This window comes from Phyllopteryx taeniolatus, chromosome 10 (genome assembly GCF_024500385.1).
Source record: "Phyllopteryx taeniolatus isolate TA_2022b chromosome 10, UOR_Ptae_1.2, whole genome shotgun sequence".
Classification (NCBI taxonomy): domain Eukaryota; kingdom Metazoa; phylum Chordata; class Actinopteri; order Syngnathiformes; family Syngnathidae; genus Phyllopteryx; species Phyllopteryx taeniolatus.
In genome coordinates, this window is record NC_084511.1 from 8157490 (window position 1) to 8183016 (window position 25527).

The following is a 25527-nucleotide window of genomic DNA, read 5'->3' on the forward strand; positions in this document are numbered from 1 at the left end:
TTTCGAAACATCAAAACATATGCAGAACCATTAGACACTATAAAACTTTTTTTTTTTATGTACAATAGGAGGAGGAAAAAAAAAACCTTTGCATGCTTGGCAGGATGGCACAAAATCCCCCGTAATATATTGCCCGCAAAGTTAGATAAACAAAAATGAAAGTCTATAGACAAATACAAAAATAGTTCTGCTTAAAAGAGCGACGAGGTCTAGCGAGCAACGCACTCATGTCCGTTTCATATCGTCAGCTTTCTACACAGACCCAATGGGGCGTGTGATGACCCGAGCACCTTTGTCGTCAACGACGACAGCGAGGAAAGTCAGGAGGCAGGACAGGGAGAAAAAGATGGTGGGAGATATTTTGTGAGAATCCGCGGGACCAAACTTGAGAGGACTTGCTATTTCAGTTTTTAGTCCCGGTGCCCCGCTCAGTTCTTTAATTTTAGCTGGGTGGATAGTATCCCTGGTTGTAGTTCCAGGTGTTCTGGTAGCCATAACTGCTGTACTGTGGTTGCTGCCAGAAGGAAAAGCAAATTACTACAAAACAAAAATCAGTTCAAATCCAGTTCAACACAGAAAAATTCACATACCTGATACCAGCTGCTGTATCCGCCATATCCACCGGACTGGGCACTCGCGTCGATGCTCATCGGCGGGGGTGGCGGCATAGTGACTGGGACCTGAGGATCAGTGGGTGGGACTTGTTCTGAAGCGCCATTTGCTGAGCCACCATCACCTTTGCTCAGCTTCTCTCGGCCCTCGTCTCTGTGAGGAATTAGAAGGAGAGTGAAGGTGATCATCTGCCAATGGTCATCTAGAGTGAAAGGATGACATCAGCAAACTTCCAAGTTGTGCTTTATAATCAGGCAGGGCTGTATCCAAATCAAACAAAGTCTGTCCCACAAGTTGTGCTGTGGCCTGACTAAATTAGCTAGATATGATACACTACTCCTCACAAAAACTTAAGGATATTCGACTTTCGGGAAACATTTCAGGATGACCCTACAATGCACAATAACCTTTGCAAGTGAACATCATTTGACCTTGTCTAAACTTTTGAATGCACATCCAACTGTTCAGTACTTTTTGCACAACTTGCTGTTCTCTAAAACGAGCTGAACGGCAAAATTCACACACATAATTTGAGCCACGAATAGACCAATAAGTTCCCTGCTTCTTTATTATATTTTAATTAGAATTTTTATTTTAATTGTTCACATTTTGACATCATGACACCAAGACAACACTTAAAGCACATTGAACGCTGCTGCCGAATGTGACTTCAAGTGGACCATTCCGAAAAAAAGTGTGTGACTCTTCGCAGCACACCAAACGATTGAGGGCCGCACATCAACCCAAGTGCTGCAAAATAAAAACTGTGATCCCCTATCGGGTTTTGAGGCTACATATACAATATACTATTTTTTATTTTTTTTTAATTTAATTACAGAAACATGGCGTGATTGTCAAGGGAGAAGCAGATTGCCACAGGAAATGGACGACAATAATGGAGAGGCGATATTTTGAGAGGCTGTTGGCAATGACTGTAACAGAAAGGCTTAGAAGTGCACGTCCTTGGAAATACAGCGGCTGAAATAAGTATTTAACACCACGCCACCATTTCTCTCACTGAATATATTTCCAAAGGTGCTATTGTCATGAAATTTTAACCAGATGTTGGGAACAACCCAAGTAATCCACACATGCATATAAAGAAAGCAGACCAAATAAGATCAGAAATTAAGCTGTGTAATTACATGAAATCACACAGGGGAAAAGTATTGAACACACTAACTGGTATTTATTTAATACTTTGTACAAAAGCCTTTGTTTGCAATGACAGCTTCAAGACGCCAGTTAATGGATCAAACGACAGTTTTGAATTTTGTTAATCATTAACTTAGAATTGTATGGCTGCAACATGTTCCAAAAAAACTGGGACAGGGTCATGTTTACCACTGTTACATCACCTTTTCTTTTAACAACATTCAATAAACGTTTGGGAACTGAGGGCACTAATTGTTGAAGCTTTGTAGGTGGAATTCTTTCCCATTCTTGCTTGATGTACAGCTTCAGCTGTTCAACAGTCCGGGGTCTCTGTTGTCGTATTTTATGCTTCATAATGCGCCACACATTTTCAATGGGAGACAGGTCTGGACTGCAGGCAGTCCAGTCTAGTACCCGCACTCTTTTACTATGAAGCCACGCTGCTGTAACACGTGCAGAATGTGGTTTGGCATTGTATTGCTGAAATAAGCAGGGGCGTCCATGAAAAAGACGTCGCTTGGATGGCAGCATATGTTTCTCCAAAACCTGTATGTACCATTCAGGATTAAAGGTGCCTTCAGAGATGTGTAAGTTACCTTTGCCATTGGCACTAACACAGCCCCATACCATCACAGATGCTGGCTTTTGAACTTTGCGTCTTAACAGTCCGGATGGTTCTTTTCCTCTTTGGCCCGGAGGACACGACGTCCACAATTTCCAAGAACAATTTGAAATGTGGACTCGTCGGACCACAGAACACTTTTCCACTATGCCTTAGTCCATCTTAGATGAGCTCGGGCCCAAAGAAGCCGGCGGCGTTTCTGGGTGTTGTTGATAAATGGCTTTTGCTTTGCATAGTAGAGTTTCAAGTTGCTCTTACGGATGTAGCACCGAACTGTATTTACTGACATTGGTTTTCTGAAGTGTTCCTGAGCCCATGTGCTGATATCCTTTACACATTGATGTCAGTTTTTGATGCAGTGGCGCCTGAGGGATCGAAGGTCACCGGCATTCAATGTTGGTTTTGGGCCTTGCCGCTTACATTCAGTGATTTCTCCAGATCCTCTGAACCTTTTAATGAGGGACCGTAGATGATGAAATCCCTCAATTCCTTGCAATTGTACGTTGAGGAACATTGTCCTTAAACTGTTCGACTATGTTCTCACGCACTTGTTCACAAAAGCTGCTTGTGAATGACTGAGCAATCCAGGGAAGCTCCTTTTATACCCAATCATGGCACCCACCTGTTCCCAATTAGCCTGTTCACCTGTGGGATGTTCCAAACAGGTGTTTGATAAGCATTCCTCAACTTTTTTGCAACGTGTTGCAGCCATAAAATTCTGAGTTAATGATTATTTGCTAGAAACAATAAAGTGAATCAGTTTGAACATTAAATATCCTGTCTTTGTAGTGTATTCAATGAAACATAGGTCGAACATGATTTGCAAATCACTGTATTCTGTTTAACACAACGTCCCAACTTCATAGGAATTGTAGATCAAATCACATCTAGTCATCTGCAGGCTTCTACATTTATTTATATATTTATTTATTCTAAAACAAGTTTTTCTAATGTCTTGGCATTCAGGCGATTACATTTTACAAGTTCTCCAGCAACTCACATGCCTTTATGGACCTTTCTTTCGTCAACGTGCTATGATGTAATGTAATGTAATACTTAAGTTGTCACTATATCACACTGTACAGTTTGTATATATATTTGCTTCGATTTTACTTTGTTTTACTCTGCTGTCTGCAGCCAAATTGGCATTGCAAATACCTTATCTGGATAAGGTTCAATAAATAAATAGAAAATACATGACTTCATGGCCAGCTTTTAGTTTTTAAATAGAGCAGTGTGAAGTATTTGGTATCTGTAAATGTGTTTGCATAAAAATAAAAGGACTGTACATTGCAAATATTTATTTGTGAACGTACAAACACAGACTAAAAGCTGGGCTTCATTTCCTTCTCTTGCATTATGGCAAACGCGACATTTTTCCGTACGCAGGAGCTCCTCCAGCCTGGTCTTTTATTTTTTACCCCGCAACTGACTGGATTGGTCCATCAGAGCGTCCCTGCCCGGCCAGCCTAATGCAGGTGTTTGTCTCCTCTGGCCCGACTGAGGAAGACACACACGCCTGCTTGGGCTCGGAGCTCGGACTGAGTCGGCCGGCGGTGGCGGATATCGCCGCTGAGCCCGTGATAGTGGCGGACCGCCGCCAAGCCCGGCTTCGGCCCGGTGAAGTAAGCTCGCCGAGCACAGAGTTTGTCCTGCCTGCTCCTTGTCCACCAAGTGTGGCTCAGTAGGAAAACGCCTACAGAGGTCTGTCAACCAACCCCCTCAAAGAGTTCCTGGTAGCTCTCGGAAGACCCTACCCACCAGGAGGAATGAAATAATCCAGGAGGAACCTTCCGTACCCTGGTATCTTTTTTCGCTGGGGACACAGATGATCTCAAACTCCCAGGGTAGCTAGGGAAGTTCTTCCAAAGGTACAATATTTTTGTGTTATCATTGCTCTCTCTCTCTCTCTCTCAATATACAGCAGCTGAAATAAGTATTTAACACGTCACCACTTTTCTCACTAAATATACTTCCAAAGGTGCTATTGACCTGAAAATTTCACAAGATGTTGGGAACAACCCAAGTAATCCATACATACAAAGAAAGTAGAACAAATAATGTCCAAAAATAAGTTGTGTGTAAAAATGTGAAATGACAAGGAAAAAGTATTGAACACATGGAGGTGCAAAAAGGCACGGAAAGCCAAAACAACACCTAAAATCTATCAATAATCAAACAGCAATCCAGCCCCTTGTCAGTGCAAATGAATATCAGCTGATTCAGTCCTAATTGATGGTCTACAAAAAGGTCTCATTGCCAAGGTGTGAGTCAAGACACATCTCATGATGGGTAAGAGCAGAGAGCTGTCTCAACACCATCGCAAACTAATTGTTGCAAAACATAACGATGGCATTGGTTGCAGGCGCATATCTAAGCTTCTGAACGTTCCAGTGAAAACAGTTGGGGCCATGATACGTAAGTGGAAAGCCAATCATACCACCATAAATTTGCCTCGATCAGGTCCTCCTCACAAGATTTCTGACAGAGGAGTGCAAAGAATAATCAAAAGAGTTGTCCAAGAGCCACCTGTGGAGAGCACTTCAAAAAGACCCGGAATTAGCAGGTACTGTTGTCACAAGGAAAACAGTGAGTAATGTACTCCGCCGCCATGGCCTGTATGTACGCTCACAGCGCAAGACCCCATTGCTGAAAAATAAAAATAATTTAAAAGCTCGTTTGAGGTTTGCTGTACAACATATGGACAAGGCAGTTAAATACTGGGAGAATATAGTCTGGTCGGATGAGAGCAAAATTGAACTGTTTGGATGCCATAATGCACACCACGTTTGGAGGAGAAATGGCCCTGCACATCACCCTAAAAACACCATACCAACAGTCAAGTTCGGAGGTGGGAACATGATGGTATGGGGGTGCTTTACAGTAAATGGTACTGGTAAAAGGAAGGATGAATTGTCAATTGTACAGAGACATTCTTGACACAAGTCTGCTGCCATCTACGAGGATAATGAAAATTAAACGAGGGTGGACATGATCATAATGATTCAAAACATACTGCCAAAGAAACTCTCAGTTGGTTTCAGAGACAAAAAAAATACAGCTGCTAGAATGGCCCAGCCAATCACCTGAAATCTATGGAAAGAACTGAAACTCGAGGTCCATAAAATAAGCCCATGATACCTTTTTGTAGGCTATCAATTAGGACAGAATCAGATAATAATTCCTTTGCACTTACAAGGGGCTGGATTGCTGTTTGATTATTGATACATTTTAGGTGTTGTCTTGGCTTTTCATGCCGCTTTGCACCTCCCTTTCTTCATGTGTTCAATACTTTCTCCCTGTGTCATTTCACATTTTTATACACAACTTAATTTCTGATCTTATTTGTTCTACTTTCTTCGAATGTATGGATTACTTGAGTTGTTACAACATCTGATGAAATATTCAGGTCAATAGCACCTTCAGAAGTATATGTAGGGAGAAAAATGGTGAAGTGTTAAATACTTATTTCAGCCGCTTGTATGCACCATATACGCTGTCATGCTTGTATTTCCATTGTTGGGCAAAGGATTCCATCACTGCAAGCTAATGGGAAACGGAAAATTTGCCCTTGTGGTTTTTTGTTTCCAGCTGGAGAAATTGGGTGGTGTAGTTGTTTAAAATGGATTTTGTCACTTTAAGGTTTTAAAGTGTGTTGTCTTTGTTGCGGTTTTGTACAAATTTGACATACCAGCTCAATGGTGTTCGCGGGATGGCCGCCTTTATCTGGCTTAAATCTGAAATGTTCCCACCTTGTCGCAGTGGCGTTAGGCTTTGGAGCTAATTTCATTTATGCCACTCAACTTTCTGTAACTGTGCAGCTACCGGCTCGCCGTTAGAAAACAGCTTTGACGACGCTAGTGCCTGCATTTGACAAGCACACGTGCGAGCACGCATGCAGGCAGGCACACACAGCCAATCAGAGGGCGGGTGGAAGGTTCCCGCCCAACCTATCTTGTTTCCTTTTCCTCTCTTACCCGCTTTCGGCTTCTCTCTTCGTCCCGCCCAGCTCCTTGATCAGCTTCTGGTGCGCTTCATAGACAGACAGCACACTGAGCAAGATATAGAGGCAGGCAGTGAGTGACTAGCATAATCAGGACTAAAAGGAGAACAAAAATGAAAATGTGACGAGAGAGATTAACCTCTGGATAGAGTTGCTGTACTCTTCCACAAACTGGAGGCCGCGCTGTGATAAGAGGATTTTGGTGTGCGGTGTGAGAGGCGCCTCCAGGGCTCGTGTCACGCACTGCTGCACCGCCTCTGCTGAGGACCAGGTCTCAGCTGATAGCTCCACTTCCAGCAGGTTCAGGTGCAGTTTGTCATTATCCTGACAGCAAGAACAACAAGGGAGCATTACACATTATGTTTTCAGAGCACAAACAACACTTAAGTGGCGTTTTCTAGGTCTTAAGGCACATATTTTACATTGGAAAAATCTCAATGCACACCACCAATCAAAAACACACACAAAAAAAAATAAAAAATAAAAATTATATATATATATATACACTGAAAGAATGGCAATTGAGGATTATAATACTTCTACTACACTCGTCAACAACAAATGTATTGTGTAAGATTTTTTTAACTGAATTCGGACAATTTTTTTTGTGTTGAATCCAAATATCACTGTTTTTGCTCAATCAGATCAACGTTTTTAACTACAGCCACATTTGTGTTTACATGAACAGGTTTTTCCGCTTGAGAGGTTCAAATAAACTGAGCTTCAAGCCCCTGAATTTTGAACAATGACGGCATAACATTCTATTTACAGGTACTCCCTTTTATCAATGTCTACTGTTCAATTTAGAGCAAGCAAAGTTTGTAACATGATTGATAAACGTAACAACTAGGCATAAAAACCTGACCTGAACAAGAGAAACAGATTCTGGATTCAGCGATGCAAAATTGTCCTAAACCAGTTGAAAAAAAAGACAATTTTTATTTTCATTTTGGGTAACCCTGTGTCATCTATAATAACAGGTTAATAGTATCTTCTGCCCTCTGGTGGAAGAGCATTTAATTGTTCTGCCTATCACTTTACGTCACTGGCATGGGTAGATGAACAAAGATACATTATTTGTAGTAAACACAATTACAAATTATTTAGGTGGAATTGAAATTTGTATAGAAAACAGCTGTAGTCTTGGTTGGATCACATGAATAAAAAGCTTCTTGCAATGAGACAAACGGGACGGCAGCTAGAGAATATTTTTAGAATAATTTTTTCTCCCAATTATACCATTGTTTAATCAATATTTTGCATTATGAAACAACTAAATATGCATGTCAGGTGCAGGCATTATTCTTGTCCACTTGGGGTCGCCGTCCTCAGGTTCCACACTATAATATCTGCGACTTGAGTGTATGTGGCTTTAAAAGATGGTGTGAAATGAGACCAAACTTCAGACATCCTCTGTCTTTTACGCACTTTTTCCTCTTGGCTTGCTGCCATCACGCTAATTTATTCCCACAAGGAGCAGTGCATTGGTCCGTGTGGAAAAATGATCATTGTGAAGCTTTGAGGTAGAACTTTTGGTTCCTCTTTTTTTTGTAATAGAATGATTTGAGCTGTTTGATGAATAGCTACTGTGCACTCACTGGACTAATCTCCAGTGCTTCCTGTAAAACGCTCCGAGCTCTGCTTGGGTTTCTGCCAAGCTTCAGGAACAGACGAGCAAGCTTGATGGAGTAGAACGCGTGCAATGTAGGCTTCTCTTTCGATTGTGTCACCGCCTCCTGCAGCAACGCTTCAGACTGCTCAAGTTGGCCCGCCCTCCTCTCCAAAGCGGCCCTGCGTAGACGAACCACGGCCAAACCTGGCATGTTTTTATCAAGAGCCTCCAACACTCGCCGAGCCTCGGCCAGGTCACCTGAAGGCCAAGACGAGGTGCAGTGAAAAGAGAGGGAACAGAGGTAAAAAACAACAGACCTGATAATGTAATAACAGCAGAAGTTAATGTGTATTCTCTCACCGTGTCTTTCCTCGAAGGTGGCCCTCTGCATGTGAATGTTAGGTGTTGAAGGCAGGTGGATGTCACAGGCTCGCTTGTAGACAGCCCGAACCTCATCCACACTGCATGTCTCCAGGTACTGAATATACTGAACAACGTACAAAGCTCACATGAGGGATAAATCGGACACAACCATTGCATCAGCTCACTACGCACAAAAAGATATTGGGCTTTTGGATGACATTTCCAGATGAACCTAAAACACCACAAAGGCCTTTTCACACCCTTCATTGTCTAAGTGCTGCGGGGGCGTGAGCATGGAATGCTGTGGCGCGCACTCAAATAGAAAAATGCTCTATTCTGGAGCGGCATCGGGGTGTCTTTGAAAGATCCTCCAAAGAGTGCTATTTTGGTGGATGTGTACTGTAAACAGCAAGAGGGGAATGAACAAAGTCATAATAAATGCTATGTCCCACTATCCCGAGCTTTGGGACAATAGAAAAATGATACAATGGGACGTCTCTGCCAGAGGCTTTCATACTGTTCCCTGCTCAGCCTGAAATACACTCCAAAGTGCTCTTCGTGGAACTATAGCTCACGAATAAGATGATAAACTCCAAGATCCTGCTGTGAAATTAGTATGGGACGGGACACTAGTGAGGATAAGCGGTACAGAAAATGGATGGATGGAAGGATGCAAACATTTGCTTTTTTTTAGCTGCTGCATCATATCCTCCTCCTTAAAATGAACAAAGCTAGGGTTTTCTTTTACAACAATGACAAATATTGCCGAGTTGCCATCTACTCAGCGGGAAAAGCTTCCCAACTTCCTTATAGGCTGCTACTTCAGCACTTCCAAATTTGGGCATGGTCAGCATAGGTCGCACTGGGTGCCGTCGTCCTTGCGCTCTGACACGTGGACCTTTCAAACTGAGAAGGTGCAGTGTGAAAAGGCCTTAAACTTTACACTACAGATGAATTTAATTTGAATCCACATCCAACTGTTGAATGTTTCAGTACTTTTTGGACAACTTCAAACACCGGTTATGAATTCTGCCGTTCAGCTCCTTGTTAGAGAAGAGCAAGTTATGAATAAAGTACTGAACAAATACTGCAACCACTATTGACACTAATTAATAATTTTTTTGTGTAGCTCTATATTAGCAGTGTCAAAATTACAGCTTGTGGGCCAGAACCTAACCCCATCACAGTGGACACACTTGCAAACACTTACCATTCAAAGTTGAAACAAACTCATTGACATGTTTTGTTTCTCAATATTGTTGTAGTGCTGAAATTATTTGCAAAGATAAAACAATTTGGTACTGAATTGGTGGTATTTTTTCATCTCAGTTGGCCGGATTTTTTGAGCGGGGCTAAAAAGTACTCCTGACACGACAGCGGGCTGGGGCATATTGTTTCTAGCATGAGGCCCTCCCCCACTATATAAACACCAAGCACCCTTATTCCATGCAGTGGCCATTCGGCAGAATCCTCAACAGTTGCCAGCTGTAAGTCACAGGGCGAGGAGGAGGAGGGGGGGAAAAAAATTATCGAAGGGGACCATTGCGCGTCGCGTTATGTGGCCGCAAATGGTCCAACCTTCAGCGGCCACAGTAGCGCATTGTCTCACTGAATGTCAAAGGAGGGAAAATTGTCCCAGCGACGTGACTGATGGTCATTATGCCGACTCAGAGGCTGCTTTTCTACAGCCCGTGAGAGAATGTGCAATGGCAGGGGTTGCAGAGCATTCAGCGACACGTCCACAGCGTCTGAAAGCTGAAACAATGTCTCAATTCTTGACCAATTCGAAGCCTGATTTCACATGCTTTGTGATTCTTTTATTTTCTGTGATGTGTCAAATTTACAAGGCATTTTTTTGTTTGTTTGGTTCCATTTAAAATGGCATTCTGAAGTTCACTGCTACACGATTTGACACCTATAGACCCTTTCCAAAAAAATCTGAATATCATGAAAATGTTTATTTCCATCATTCCATTCAAAACGTGAAACTTTCATAGATTATAGATTCGGGGCCCACAATTTAAACAATTTCAAGTATTTATTTGTTTATTTTTACACAATTTGGGCTTCCAACTCATATAACCCACTAAATCAAGAATTCAAAAAAATGTGAATACTGGGAAGAAATCGCCATTTACTTATCGTTTTTTTGTAGAAAAAAAGAAATTAGGGTCACAAATCAATCTAAATATGTTGCTTTCAAAACAATATGTTATATGATACTTTGTAGGGAATCCCTTTGCTTGAATCACTGCCTCGATGCGCCGTGGCATTGAGGCAATCAGCCTGTGGCATTGCCTGGGAGTTATGGAAGCCCAGATTTGGTGCTTTAAGAAAGCAGAGTTTACCGACACCTGCACTGGACATTGCAACACAAATCATGACTGACTGTGGATATTTCACACTGGACCTCAAGCAGCTTGGGTTCTGTTCATCACCCGTCTTCCTCCAAACCCTTGGACCTTGATTCCTGAATGAAAGGCACACTTTACTTTCATCGGAAAAGAAGACCTTGGTCCACTGGCCAACTGTCCAGTCCTTCTTCTCCTTGGCCCAGTTGAGTCGTTGGCTCAGGCTTAGAAGTGGCTTGACCCGAGGAACCTGACAGTTGTAGCCCATCTCCCAGATGCATCTGAATGTGGTGGTTTTTGAAGCTGTGGATCTCTGCTAGATTCTTGAATCTTTTTCTATTTGATAATCTGCTGAAACCCACGGTCATCTCTTTTGCTGGTGCATCTTCTGCCACATTTTGTCCGTCTACTAGATTTTCTATTGATATGCTTGGACACAGCACTCAGTGAACAGCCAGCCTCCTTACCTATGAACTTTTGTGGCTTACCCATCCTATGGATGGTATCAATGATGGGATTCTGGCCAGTTGTCAAGTCTGCAGTCTTCCGCATATGGAACCCAACTGAGACAATTGAAGCAAACTGAAGCAATTTAATGACACCTGGGGAAACCTGTGCAGGTGCTTTGAGTTTAGTCGATGTTTAGTGTCTGACACTCAGTTTAAAGCATCTATGGCCTGTAAAATTTGGCCTGATTTCTTCACTGATTTCTATTATATTTTTTTAATTCCTCATTTTGTGGGTTTTATGAGCTGGAAGCCCAAATTATGAAAAAATAAACTAATAAATACTTGAAATTGTTTAAAATGATGTGGGCCCTGAATCTATAATCCATAAAACTTTAACGTTTTAAATGCAATTATGGAAATAAACTTTTCCATGACATTCTAATTTTTCTGTAAAAGGGTCTGTAATATCTATGCACTTGTGAAGGCTAACAGATGGCAAGTTTCAAGAGCAAAGTAACCCTAGAAATAAAATGCTGTGCCACCTTTGCACAACAGTTGAAACAGTGAAAATGAATACCTCCTGTAAAAATATTTTAAGACAAATACTCCAAAATGTCAGTCATCAGACTCAGTTCAAACAAGGTTGGTATAGAGAAACCCTTTTGTATTTTTTTTCATGCACTGTCACAACTTGAATTTTTATGTATACATTTGCAAGGTAGACAACCGCACTCTCTTTCACAATAATTACTGCTTAAGATTGTATGGTGAGATGAGTTAGTTGAGGTTGCCAAGATTTCAAGATTGATGTGGAAATTTATCATGATTACTGGTGAGTAACAGAGTTATTTTGTAAATGGTACATACAGTGGGTATGGAAAGTATACAGACCCCCGTAAATTTTTCCCTCTTTGTTACATTGCCGATAACGCCCGCATTGCATCACGTGACCGACGAATTGGCCCGCGCGGCCCCTCTGCTTGACGCGCATACGGCAAAAATTGTTGCTGAGCGTAGAATGCCGCGGAGATCATCTCTCGTGATTGGTCCGTTTTAGTCACATGCTGTGATGATGAAATCAGCGTTCCTCTCGGTTCCACATAGCACCTATGCCGCCGCCTTCTCGATCGATTTTGCAGCATAATTAAACGTATCATCTGGTAATCTAGGTCCATTTGTTCTAGCAGACTCTGTTCCAGGGTCGCCATTGTTGTTACTTTGTTCCTTGTTTTGGAAAGTAAAAACGGCTTCCTGAAATGGCCACAAAATGCAGAGGTAACTCCACCCTGTGGCGCCCTAGCCAATACCAGCCGTAGCGACACCCTCGAGTTGGAGAACTGCAGCACACTTTCAAAACAGCGCGCATGGGTTGCACTCGAATATGAAGGCAAACTGCGTGCGGGATAGCTGCAGTGACGTCAGCGCGGAGGGAGTATAAAGAAGCCTTAAGCACACGGCTAAAATAACAAAGGAGTGGCTGTTATTTTAACAACTACATGACTGTTCTTGAATTGCCAAGCCAGAGCCCTGACTTAAATCCAATTGAGCATCTCTGGAGAGACCTGAAAATGGCTGTCCACCAACGTTCACTGTCCAATCTGACAGAACTGGAGAGGATCTGCAAGTAGGAATGGCAGAGGATCCTTAAATCCAGGTGTGAAAAACGTATTGCATCATTCCCAATACGACTCATGGCTGTATTAGCTCAAAAGCGTGCTTCTACTAAATACTGAGCAAAGGGCCTGAATACTTATGGCTGTGTGATAGTTCAGTTTTTCCTTTTTAATAAATCTACAAAAATTTCAACAATTCCGTATTTTTCTGTCAATATGGGCTGCTGTGTGTACATTAATGAGGAAAAAAATTTACTTATATGATTTTAGCAAATGGCTGCAATATAACAAATGGTGAAAATTTTAAGGGGCTCTGAATACTTTACGTACCCATTGTATATAGATACACATTGATCTGTAAATTGCAGATTTAAAAAAAAAAAAAAAAAAACTGATTCATAATACTAATGTAACTGCCAGTGTTTTTGTTAAGAAATTTCAGATCACTCATATGATTTGCAACAACATTGACAACAAAATAATCACCAATAAATATGTATACAGTATTTTGTAATTATTTGCACCAAAACAATGGGAACATTTTGGAATAGTGGTTATTTAAAGCTTACTAAGTCACAAATATACTGGTCCAGCCCAGATCAAATTGGGGTGAATGTGGCCCGCCAACTACAATTAGTTTGAGACCCCTGCTCGATTTATCTGATTGAGTGGGAAACGTCACAGATTTGACTTTCAGTCTGCCTGTACTCTGGGCAAGGGGTGCAGTGATCCACCAGATCCAGAAGATGGCGCTATGGTGAAAAGGTGTTGTGTTCGCCTACTTTCAATGTCCATTCCCACCAACAGCATGACTGGAGTTAAAAAGTCGTTTTCCCGGTACCAGCCGTCTCGAACGATTGTTTCCGGTCTGAGCGGGCTGGCTAACGGCGGCAGAGCTCAAAGAACCAAATCAGTTCATAAACTAATTCAGTTCACTACGTTTACTGAAAAGATTTGTTCTTTTGAACGAAACAACACTATATCAGGAGTCCTACTTAAAATACGGGTATATCGCAACAGTTAACTCTCACGCACCAAGTCCGCTCTGATATAGATACAGTCGTAGGTTTCCGCTCGACACCGGCTTTTACGGAGTTAAAAGTCTACTCTCATTGAGGAGCTACAGAACTGCAGTCTGGTCTGGCTGCCGACAACAACTCCGACCGACTCCTCCATCGCGCCCACAGTGGACGCGCCACGAACGGCGAAGGAGGAAGCAGCAGAAGCGAGGCAAGCGTGTGTACGTGTGCGTGTGTGTGTGTGTGTGTGTGTGTGTGTGTGTGTGTATATATATATATATATATATATATATATATATATATATATATATATATATATATATATATATATCTATATCTATATCTATATATCCGCGGTGCAAAGAAGGTTGGGGAACACTGCTCTAGTGCATTGGTTCTCAACTGTTGACACGCCGGGGCCCGCATTTTCCTATGGTCACTAAGTCGTGGCCCCACTTACAGAAGTTATGAACAATAAAGAACATGTTTGTGCAAATATAACATTTGAAAACAAAACTTTTTTTAAACAATTACTCATGGTTACGTGTTTAAAGTGCTTTCAGAGGAGCTTATTAAAAAGCTGAGGATGACCATAACTATTTCTACAAAAATGTATATCTTGGCACTGACATCAACAGTTTGTTTTCTTTTTTATATAAATGAATGCTGCAGACCAAAGCAACTGTAACAGTTTTAACAGTCTGAAATATTGTTTTATAAATTTTTTACTACCTGTCCATGACCCACCCAAAATGCTCCATGACTGTTGGGTCCCGACCCACCAACTGAAAATCACTGCTCTCGTGCCATTTTAGTTATCTTTGTAAAGGCAGAATTTTTGCTACATCTCCAATGTTGGGTCTCGTTAGATCATACAGGTGTACCGAACGTTTTGGCCGCTGAGTGTATTCTCTTACCCTGGTCCAGAATTCCTCATAGAGAGCACAGGCGATCAGACAGCGCTCGAAGAGAAAACGAACTCTGTGGTCATCACAGAAAACCTTGGTTTCTTCCATCTCTCGCTGAGGCTGCGCTGTCACCTCTGGGTCCTCTTTGACATCTGCGTCTGTCTTGTTTAAGTCTACACAGACGCCCAAGTGTCAAAAAGGATGTTTCTGGCTTAACATTTACAAGACAATGTCGGTGTGATGGCATCACCTTTGTTATGGTCTTGAGTGTCTTTCTTCAGTTGGGCGACCTCCCAGTCCAGGTAGGAGTGCCAGCCACGCAGCTGGGTTTGATCAAGCGGCTTCACATGGAAGTAAGGACGTTTGATCTATAAATTAAATGGATCAATTTGTATGACCGACATATTTTTTGGATAGCAAAACTTGTACACAGCGAAGGGCATTTCTAGATTTTTTCCCAACTAGAATAGAAAACCAGTGGAATTACAGTGGTACCTTAATTTACGAGTTTAAGTAGTTCCGTTACCAAGCTCATAACGCAATTTACTTTTATATTAAATCAATATTGCCCATTGAAATAAATTGAAATTCAATTCATCCATTCAAACTCCCCAAAACCACCATAATTTTTGAATCCTTTTAATAAAGAAATTGGAACGATATAACCTGGTTTTATAAAGCGTAATTATTGTATGTTGGGACAAGCTGGAAGGCACAACAACTGTGTGCCTGAGCTGTGTGCCCATAAGTGGAGCGTGGCCTGGTAACCGTGGCCGTCAGGAACACGGCCGGTGAGTGTCTGTGAGCGCATGGACGTGACCTTTGGCCTCTTGTAGCTCCTTATGAGGGTTCTCATTTTATACTTGTGTGTTTGACTATTTGTACTTTTCAATTAACAGCTGAAAGTGTATTTGTGACTGTGACTTTTTTTCTTCTTTACGTCACTCAAGAGGCAGCGTATCTCAATAGCAACGTGACAAGACTTCCCAAAAATGAAAATCTGTCAAAATGCAAAGTTTGGTTGGTATGGCCACTTTAACCTGAGTACAACAACAGCAAGAATGTTGAAAACCAGATGATGGGTTGCGGATAAATTTAGCTTTTTGTGTGATATTGCCTGGAGAAAACCTGGTTTTAAAAAAAATAAAATAAACCTTTAAATTAGAGTAAAACAGTTTGACTTCATTACTCAACATATCCCTACCAAAATTCACATACTAAAGTCATTAGCCATGGTGAATACGATTTTGAACTTATTTCTTAATGAAGATGTTCAATAAATGGCCCTAATTCGCACAAAATGACAAAACATTTTTGTGAAAATGTCATTTATTTAAAGGTATGGTCAGAATTTTAACCAAAAGAAAACTAATGAAGCTAAGCTATAACAATTTGGACATAACATATGAACCCATAATGTACACATTTTAAGATGTCAATATTGGTTGCCATAGTAACAGGAAGTTTGTCACAGTATTAAGTGATTTCAATTGTAACGAACGCTATTTCTCAGGAAGTACTGGATGGATTCGGCTGAAACTTGTTATAAACCTACTTATAAAGCTATTGTGAGCAATTATTAAGTTTGGCGTTACACAGGTAATTCTACTTGATGTTATAGATGTCTGAAGTTGTGAGAGCCCCATAAAGCTAGTCTTTCGTAACCTTGACAACAATATCTTGGGAAATAGGCATTCTAAATGATCGAAAATTCTTCTGTGAATAAGGAAAGTATAATGCAAAAGCTGTGAATATTTAAAGCTGTTATCTTGAGTACATAGTCAAGTATATAGATTATGCAAAAGTTAGTTGTGCTCAAGCCACGGACATCCGTTTAAGGATTAAGCTCAGTTTCACTGTTTGTCTTTCCCCATGCAAAATTACTGCATTCTTCAAATGTTTGCTCAAGACACTGACATACCGAATATTCATCCACGTCACTACATGAGTTCAATGTGGACTGGTAATCTCATAGTTTAGCTAATGTTAGTTCATGCTCATTCTTTGGTCAAAATTACAAGACTATACAATTGTTGAAAATTTACCAACAACCACGTGCAAAGCAAACTACATAAGCACGGTATTCTTGTTTTTTTCCTTCTTTCGTGGTGACTTAGAAATTGTGGGTTAATTGGCCACTCAATTAGGGACAGGAGAGGAGGTGAACGCGACCGCATATGTTGTTAGCTGTTTTTAAAAGACTGTTTCGTGCTTTGTTAGTGGGATCGGCAAACAAACATATTACTGAGGTACAGAAACTAAATTAATCACTCTGACAATTTAAGGGAACCCATGTTTTGTTTAATCTAACTCGCCCTGAGGAGGCATTTTAAGTGGTCATTCCATGTTTTTTCGAAAATACAAACAAGATGGCAGCCTCTTGTCACGTTGCTAATCTAAAGCTCGCTCATAGATCACATTTTGGCTCACAACACAAGGCAAAAATAAATAAACTAAAAAAAAATGTGACAGCTCATAACTCCAAAATATGATAAATTGGAGCACTCGAAAACTAAGGTACAACTATATTAACTCATTCACTGCCAGCCTTCCCAGTTAAAATGGATATTTGACTGCAAAAGCCGTCAATGGCAGTGAATGTGTTAAGAATCTCCATATGTAAGCAAGGCTTTTTTTTTTTTTTTAAAGTAGCGCATCAGGAACAATGAATAAAGAATGATCCAGAGACCAATGAAGGTCCAAGAATCTAAAAAGCTTGTCAACAGTAAGATAATAAATAAATCATCACTCACCGTATCTTCAAAGTTCCATCTCTTGCGGACTTCATTTTCGTTCTCCTGGTAAATTTTGTCCCTCCGGACCAACACCTGTTCTCTCATCCTCTGCATGAGCTCCTCCTAAGCAAAGTGAACGTGGACCCAACAATGACGTCACCTATATTCTCAGTTAAATGGGTCTAGGTGCAATGTGGTGAAAAGTTCCTCACCGAATCTGTGCCCTCAGGTGTGGCAGGCTCTTCCTCTCCAGGCGGCCTCTCTTCGCCCTTCTCCTTGGCCTGTTCAGCACGCTCCACTTTCTGACTCTCACGGCAAAAGGCCCTCACCTCCTCATATTCCTCCAGAGAAAGTGCTTCTTTGGGCTCACTGTTGTTCAGGTGGACCTTGAACCTATACCAGATGTCACATGCAACAATAATAAAGTTTTTTAAAATCACGACTAGTGAGGATAAGTGGTAAAGAAAATGGATGGACGGATGGATTGTAAGCACTGGAGAATAGGCGTGTCTTACTTTTCATAGTGGGTGTTGTAGTGCTGCGTGGGAACTTTGAGGACTCTGTCTAGCACAGCTGTGGCATTCCTTAAGTCTCCTTGCTCCTTCTCCCATTCGAAATACAGATCCCATAGCCGGTTTGAATGGAAGTCCAGGCCTGCTGCTACAACCGCGTCCTCAAACACACTGGAAGTTAAGGATGGATATGAGCGAGACACATTTTAGGTCAAAGACAATTCAAGTATTTCCTGTAATAGCAGCCTCTGCTCTATACAGTGGGAGGAAACGTATGTGAACCCTTTGGAATTTCTTAAAGTTCTCGATAAAATTGGTCATAAAGGGTAGACTTATCATAATTCAAACTCCGACTGCAACGGACAATCAAAACTGCTGAAAGGATTGTCGGTACCCCCCTACCCACCCTTGAGGACTTGCACGCTGCCAGAACTAAGACAAGGGCGTGCAAAATCCTCTCGGACCCTCCCCACCCTGGTCACCAGCTCTTCCAGCTCCTTCCCTCAGGTAGGCGCTACCGATCAATGCAAACTAGAACTAGTAGACATTCCAACAGCTTCTTCCCTCTTGCAATCAACTTCTTGAACAGCTAACTTACAATTCCATTACAACAAGCTGGCAATTTTTTGACTTGAGTTCGTTGTCACATTTCTGTATTATGTATTACTCGTGCACTCACTGTAGTTGTCTCGCCGTGCTGCACTATTTGCATATAGTGGCCACTCATGCCAGAGTAGCATCTGCTCCATTTGCACACTGATTGAGGAGTATCTGTAACATTTGCACAACCATTGTCCCAGATTATCGCAGTACTCGTCACTTTAAACCGCATACACTCCTTGAAGTCTCAGTGCCCTTTGCACAATGGTCATTGCACCGGACTATTGCGATATTAGCTATTCGAACTGAGGACTCTGCATCTTTTTGCACAATTGTTGTTTGTTGTTGTTTTTTGTCAATGTCTTTATGTCTCCAAAGTGTTCTGTAAATTGACTGTCTGTTGTACTAGAGCGGCTCCAACTACCGGAGACAAATTCCTTGTGTGTTTTGGACATACTTGGTAAATAAAGATGATTCTGATTCTGATTCTGATTTATTTACACCGCTTAAGTAGATGTTGATGAATAAATTTAGGATTAAAACTAAATTTGCCTAATTTCTTTACTTTTTTGTTTTGGCTTCCAACTTGAGCCAGGCTCATCTCCACCTGCACCTGACGCCACCTTCAAGCTGTGCCACATGAATAACATCTTCCTCTTTAAGCGCTCTCATTCAGGAAAAGAATTGACCACAATCATTGACTGTTTCACTTCATTTTTCACTGTTACCAACTTCAAAAGGCTAATCCCAAATGCATCCGCCAGGAAAATATTAAGTACAATATTTTTCAGTTTTTATTGACCATTGGTAAATTTGAAGTTAGATCATTCTATGTTGTGACATAATCCCTAACATCGCTGTGGCTTAATACATTTAACTTTAACATCCGTAAACTAATTAGTTTCCTAATACAAGATGTACCAGCGGATCAACTCTTGTCGCCGAAGTTGCGTGTGCTTCGCTGTTCCACTAGGACCACAACCAGGGCCACGACCCGCAGCACCTCAACACGAAAATATAAAAGACCAGTGCAACAAATACGACACGGGCTGATCTGATGAGCAAACATTTTGTTTAAACGTAAGAGTAGCAATAGAGGATGTCCGTTCCAGAGGTGGGGGGAGTAACCAAATATTGTACAGTAAGAATACTGTTACTTACTGACAATAATGTGACTCAAGTAAAAGTAAAAAGTAGTCCTCCAAAAAATTACTTGAGTAAGAGTAAAAAGTACACAATGAAATAATTACTCAAGTACTGAGTAAATAGTGAGTAACTTTTGATTTTTTTAACCACAGCATGAACATCAATAACAAAAAAATTATTACAAAATAAAATGCAAATTCTGATGTTACTGTGTGTGGGCATGTGTGTATGCAGTCAAAACATCTGCAATTTACTGCACGGTGTTATAAGCGTGCTGAAATATCCATGTTTGGGCAGACAGTGCCTGACAAATACTACAATACATGAAAGCTGTTGTTTTTGTTTGTCTAAATGTAAACAGGATGAGTTGCGCGCCGTTGCCTTCACATGGTAATGACGACCTTCCCAACATAGCCACCACGTAGGCACGACATTGAGCCGGGCTGGCTGATCTAGTTTTAATACCTATGCCCGGCCGGGACGCCAAATAGAAGACGTTGTGTGAGGTCATGTGACTTTCTTGTGTCGTCTGATTGGTGAGCAAACAGCACCAATGCGGAAGTCTAAGTCATAGTCTTGCTCACGAAATAGTTGATAAATAAGCAATAATTGATCAATAAAAGTATCGACCGACTTTTACCGTAATTTCTTGTCTATAATGCACACCAATGCATAATACGCACCCCCAAAGTTGACCTCAAAATTCTGGAAAAAAACTTCTATGCATTTTTACAATGCATGATTTTGCTTCTACCCATATGATCAAAACGAAGTATTATCTGTATTTTGTTAGTTTTTCCAAAGAATTATGCTGAAGTTAAGCACTTTATTTGAACATGTAATACTTTCTTTTTTATTTACTTGCTCTTATTTTGAAATTCACAGCTCGACTTTTATTTAGTAAATGAGAAAACACACAGTTGTGCGCATATGTTTGATTACCAAGGCAGAATTTGTAAGATGGGTACAATTCTTTAAAGAAAACATGACGAGCCAGGCGAAACATTTTATTGGGATTTAAATTAAACGGTCAAGCATTTCAGAAAAGCATTATCATTTAACAAAACATAACCATAAAGAAAATGATGGTTGTTGTTCAGTCAAAAAAAGTAAATACATTTTCACAAAATCTGCCAGGGTATGTTAACTTATGAGCACAACTGTACATATATGCAGTCATAAGTACCCCTGTCATATCGGAATGAAAGTGTAGGCAGCACCTTTTTCATAACCACTAGGTGGCGGTGGTATATTAGAATAATAGTGTACACCTTTCTCATAACCTCTAGGTGGTTATGGCATATTAGAATGAAAGTGTACAGCTTTTTCATAACCTCTAGATGGGGGCATACATTTATAAAATGTGAAAAAAATGTCCATTTTCCCCTATACCTATGTATAATGCGCAATATTGACTTTTGACAATTTTGGGGGTAAAAAAATGTGCATTATACATGAGAAATTACTGTAGATCATTGTAATGGTGTAAAAGTACCGTTACTTCTTAACAGCACAAGCCGCAGAAGTGTTTTTTCTGGTCTCGTCAACTCCTGTGATTTATCCAAAGCCGGTCTCGAGCTCACAGGCGGAACCTCAGGGCAATGCCCAGCATATTAGTCCGCCGCGGAGTAATATTCACAGGCGACGGTGAGCCCGTCCCCCCCACCCGGAAAAACTCATCGGATCTGTAAGATTCACGGAAATGGCCTATTTTGATTGATTTGCATGTATGATATCAACGTTTGGGCAGACAGTGCCAGACAAATACTACAATCCATGAAAGCTGTTGTTTTTTGTTTGTCTAAATGTAAACGAGGAGCACGCCGTTACCTTCATGGTAACAACGACCTCCCAAAATGGTGGCTATTTAGGCACAAGATCAGCCGGGCTGGCTTATCTCATGTTAACACCTATGCCCGGGAAGCCCAATAGAAGACGACGTGTGAGGTCATGTGACTTTCTTTTGTCGTTTGATTGGTGAACTAGACTTAAACGTCATTAGCGCTCAAATTATATGGGTGCAAACAGCGCCCAATGCAGAAGTCATAGTCTTGTGCACGAAATAGTTGATAAATAAATGTAGCGAGCGACATTTAGATAATTGTAACAGAATAAGAGTACCGTTACCGCTAGCTGCCAGTATTCAAGGAGTACAAAACAGCGTATGACGACAGCGACAGTGAACCCCCCAGCTCCCCCAGTAAAAACTCATCGGATCTATACGGTTCACGTAAATGGCCTATTTTGAGTTCAAAATGGCGAATTTCGCCAAAAGCCGACTGATTTGCTGTATGTTCGTAGTAAAAGAGTACGAGTACTAGATTGGCATGCCAGGAGTCCAGAACTGTCTCCCATTGAAAATGTGGCACATTACGAAGCGCAAAATACAACAACTGACCATTAAGCAACTGAACTTGCACATCAAGTAAGAATGGAAATAATTTCACCTACAAAGCTTCAACAATTAAGGCTTCTTTATACTCGCGCGGACGGCAACCACGCTAACGTCACTGCGGCTGTCCCTCGCGTAGTTTTTGAAAGTGTGCTGCAGTTCTTCTCCAAGTCGGGGGTGTCACTACGGCTGGTATTGGATAGGACACCACAGGGTGGAGTTTCCTCTGCATTTATTTTTGCCATTTCCGGTAGCCGTTTTTACTTTCCTTTCAGTAACAAGGAACAAAGCAACAACAATGGAGGCCTTTAGTGTCCTCAGTTCCCCAAGACTTATTGAGTATTGTTAAAAGGTGATGTAACACAGTGGTAAACATGCTCCTGTACCAGCTTTTTTGGAACGTGTTGCAGACAAATTCAAAATGAGTGAATTTTTGCCAAAAAAAAAACAACAAAAAGTTTACCAGTTTGAACATTAGATATTTTGTCTCTGTAGTGTATTCAATTAAATAAAAGTTGAAAAGCATTTGCAAATCATTGTATCCTGTTTTTATTGAAGTTTTACACAATGTCCCAACTTCACTGGAATTGGGGTTTGTGCACACACATATACTAACCTCTGACAGAAACCTGGTTCTCCATGCAGTTTAGTAATAAAAGCCCCCAGTTATATGAAGAAATACAGTGTGAGTGTGTGTGTGTGTGTGTGCGCGCGCGCGTTTACCTGCGAATATGCTTGGGCGACTCGGGCAGGTTCATGTCCAGTGTTCCCAAGAGGAGATTGATGTAGTGGATCCACAGATCGACACTCAGAGGGATTGACTGGAGCCCCTGAACACACACCTAACAAAACACATGATCGGCACCAAAGCCTCTGAAAACCAATGAAATACAAGCTTGAAAGAAAAACATAAAATACTGCGCTATCACTGCAGTCATGACAATATGGCCCCAGCAGTTAAACATTTTTTAATTCTCTTTACCTCCGCTGCTTTGTCGTTGTTACCAGCACGACGCTCCAAATCAGCAAATTTTTTCCAATAGCCATAACAGAGTGGAAAGCGGGCAAGAAATGCCATCAAGGCTCTCTGTGACGCTGCAATGTGGCCCTGCCAGGAACAATGTTGTTGATCTTACATGATTAATAACGCGTCATGATGTATCAATCATGTCTGTGTGGCCTACACTGACACAAATATATTCTTCTCTGTTTCTGTATAAACCTCAAGCTCTTACCTCTTGCTCACAGTACTGCAACAGGTCGGTCCAACTGGTGAAGTCTCGAGGGTTGTCGTGTGCGGCATTCCAAAGACGTTCAAAGTCTGCTGGCAGATCGCTTCCCTCGTCCTCTGTGTCTGGAGGCGCTGAGAAGAAAGCGGTTTCTGGCTGTGCAGAAGCCTCAGTGGCTGAGTCTGTGCAACCGTTCTCATCTGACATCTCTGGAGGCGGTAGCGTGGAAACCTCGGCAGCTTCCATGGCTATAAAATGGCACATGAATAAAACCTTCACATTTTTCATTAACCATTACACCTTCAATTGGTTATTTTGGAGAAAAAATATTGACACGCTGCAAAATGTCAGTGTGGATTAAAGAAAAGTATCAAATTCCTAGTTGTAATTTGTAATGTTATTGCACAGTTGTATTAATAACAACTTGCATTGGTAACTGTTCCGACACACAATTGAACTACAGATCTTTTTGAACTGTAGCCTGTCTGACATTAATAAATGGTGATTAATAATGTTTCAGAGAAAATGGAAAGTGTTTTTACAGGTGCAGATCTTGCAACTGTGTCAAGGCACCTGCTCTGTACAACTGCTAGTCCTTATGTTAAGAATGTATGATAATTCTTATGCAGTTTTGAAATTCCCCCATGACGCTCCAATGACCAACAGGTGCATGTTTCTGTGGGAACCAGTGCAAATGAGGTGGAGAAACAGACATGTACACTTTCATGGTTTAAAAATTCCCTACCATTACCACAAGCATTTACCTTGATTTAACACACACTGAAAATCTAAAAACCATTTGATAGATTGGTCAAATGTGACCTGAAGCATCCTCAGTGTTCACAAACTTTGTACCAAGTACAGAAAAAGCCCAACTGTAATCCCCTTGCATGTGGGAAAAGAGAGTCACAGTCACCCATGAACTTTTCAGCCTTTCAGTGAACTTCAGAAGAAACAGTAAAACAACAAACCTACGCAGGAACTTCTGCCGGCCACAGCTCACACACATCACATGCCACACCATCAGGACCCAACTCTTAAAGGCACTAATCTTACACAAACACTACAAATACCTAAAGTATTTTCTATACATTTTATGCATTTGTGTGTGTACTTCCAACGACATTTCCAATGTGATCAAAAAGTTTGTTTTAATAAGTTGAAATGTGTTTAAAGCAGTGTAAAACTATATTAAAAATGTGTTTATGTGGTCTCCGTTGATTGGATTTTTACCGATAGGGTCTGGAAAGTATCCTCTGCAATGAACGGCACTACACTGTATATGGTGTGTTACATATTGCATAGTGTGAATGATAATCAATTTATATTATGATAGTAACCATTTATACAGTGGTGTCTTGAGATATGAGTGACCCGACTTACAAGTTTTTCGAAATTCGAGCCGTCATTAAAATTTCAGTGCAAAATTTAGGGTATTATGATTGCTATCAAGTTAAACTGCTGAATGCGAAGGTAAGTCTGTAACACTTGCGCTCAGGTGGGGATACGAACCTGCTACCCTCTGCCCCAACTACCACAAATGGCTCCTCTCTTTTACCTCCCATTCCTTCCCTCTCACACCTAACCTTCATACTATCGCCATCACTGCTGTCATTCCCTTCACAATCTCCCCACTCTGACCCATTCACAGCACACACCAATTTCCTCCCCTTGTCCACAGAAATTCCTCGTCTTCCATGAAGGTCCTTAGCGCTCATATGTGGAACCTTCGTCTTTTTCAGAGTCGCCATTTAATCACCAAACAATTCGCCATGCGTTCCCCGCGTCCGACCTCATAACCCCGCTATGAAGAAATCATAACCAATGTGATACTAAAAGCGAAGAGCAAGTGACGTACTCTTCGATAAGTGCTCATTTTTCCAATTGACCGTGAATGCATTTGAACGCCAGTTAGCCTAGCTTGGGCTACTCACGGCTACCTTCTTACCAAGCACCTCTGACTCGGACGTTTATCCTACGCTCCTGCCGAATGAACCACTACTCCAAACATATGTCCAACACGTCGCGTAACATCGCTCTAACTTGTATTTAGCTTTGTTCAAGGTACCTGAAGGCTCTCCGAGGTCCCCATTGCTGTTCATTTCCCCTTCCGCCGCCATGATTGCAAAGCTCGCTCTTGCGTCACTAAACCGCGCCGCCATGATTGCAAAGCTCGCTCTTTCGTCACTAAACCACGCCGCCATGA

General features: G+C 41.3%; 1 protein-coding gene across 3 annotated transcripts; it reads right to left on the reverse strand.

Annotated features, from left to right (window-relative positions):
- Positions 1 to 35: 35 nt before the first annotated feature.
- si:ch211-114c17.1 (pre-mRNA-processing factor 39) lies at positions 36 to 25527 on the reverse strand. Of its 3 annotated transcripts, none has more exons than XM_061788196.1 (15): positions 25390 to 25527; positions 23328 to 23569; positions 23075 to 23200; positions 22816 to 22934; positions 17958 to 18125; positions 17655 to 17835; positions 17461 to 17565; positions 14958 to 15075; positions 14717 to 14880; positions 8365 to 8491; positions 7991 to 8262; positions 6532 to 6716; positions 6367 to 6441; positions 591 to 765; positions 36 to 514 (listed from the first exon to the last, which is right to left on the reverse strand). In XM_061788196.1, the coding sequence occupies exons 1-15, from the start codon at positions 25523 to 25525 to the stop codon at positions 443 to 445; spliced, it is 2265 nt and encodes a 754-aa protein (XP_061644180.1). In that variant the 5' UTR covers positions 25526 to 25527; the 3' UTR covers positions 36 to 442. The 3 variants fall into 3 exon arrangements, with proteins under 3 accessions (XP_061644180.1, XP_061644182.1, XP_061644181.1); XM_061788198.1 differs by having other exon boundaries at positions 25270 to 25402; XM_061788197.1 differs by lacking the exon at positions 23075 to 23200.

Bases quoted from the DNA above. Each gene is read 5' to 3' on its own strand.
- si:ch211-114c17.1 (XM_061788196.1), bottom strand. From the start codon at position 25,525: ATGGCGGCGTGGTTTAGTGACGAAAGAGCGAGCTTTGCAATCATGGCG. The intron at 15,076-17,460 runs GTGAGTGATGAT...TTTAATTTATAG, and splicing joins GATGGAACTTTGAAGATACG to ATCAAACGTCCTTACTTCCA. The intron at 14,881-14,957 runs GTGATGCCATCA...GCGTCTGTGTAG, and splicing joins CACTCAAGACCATAACAAAG to ACTTAAACAAGACAGACGCA.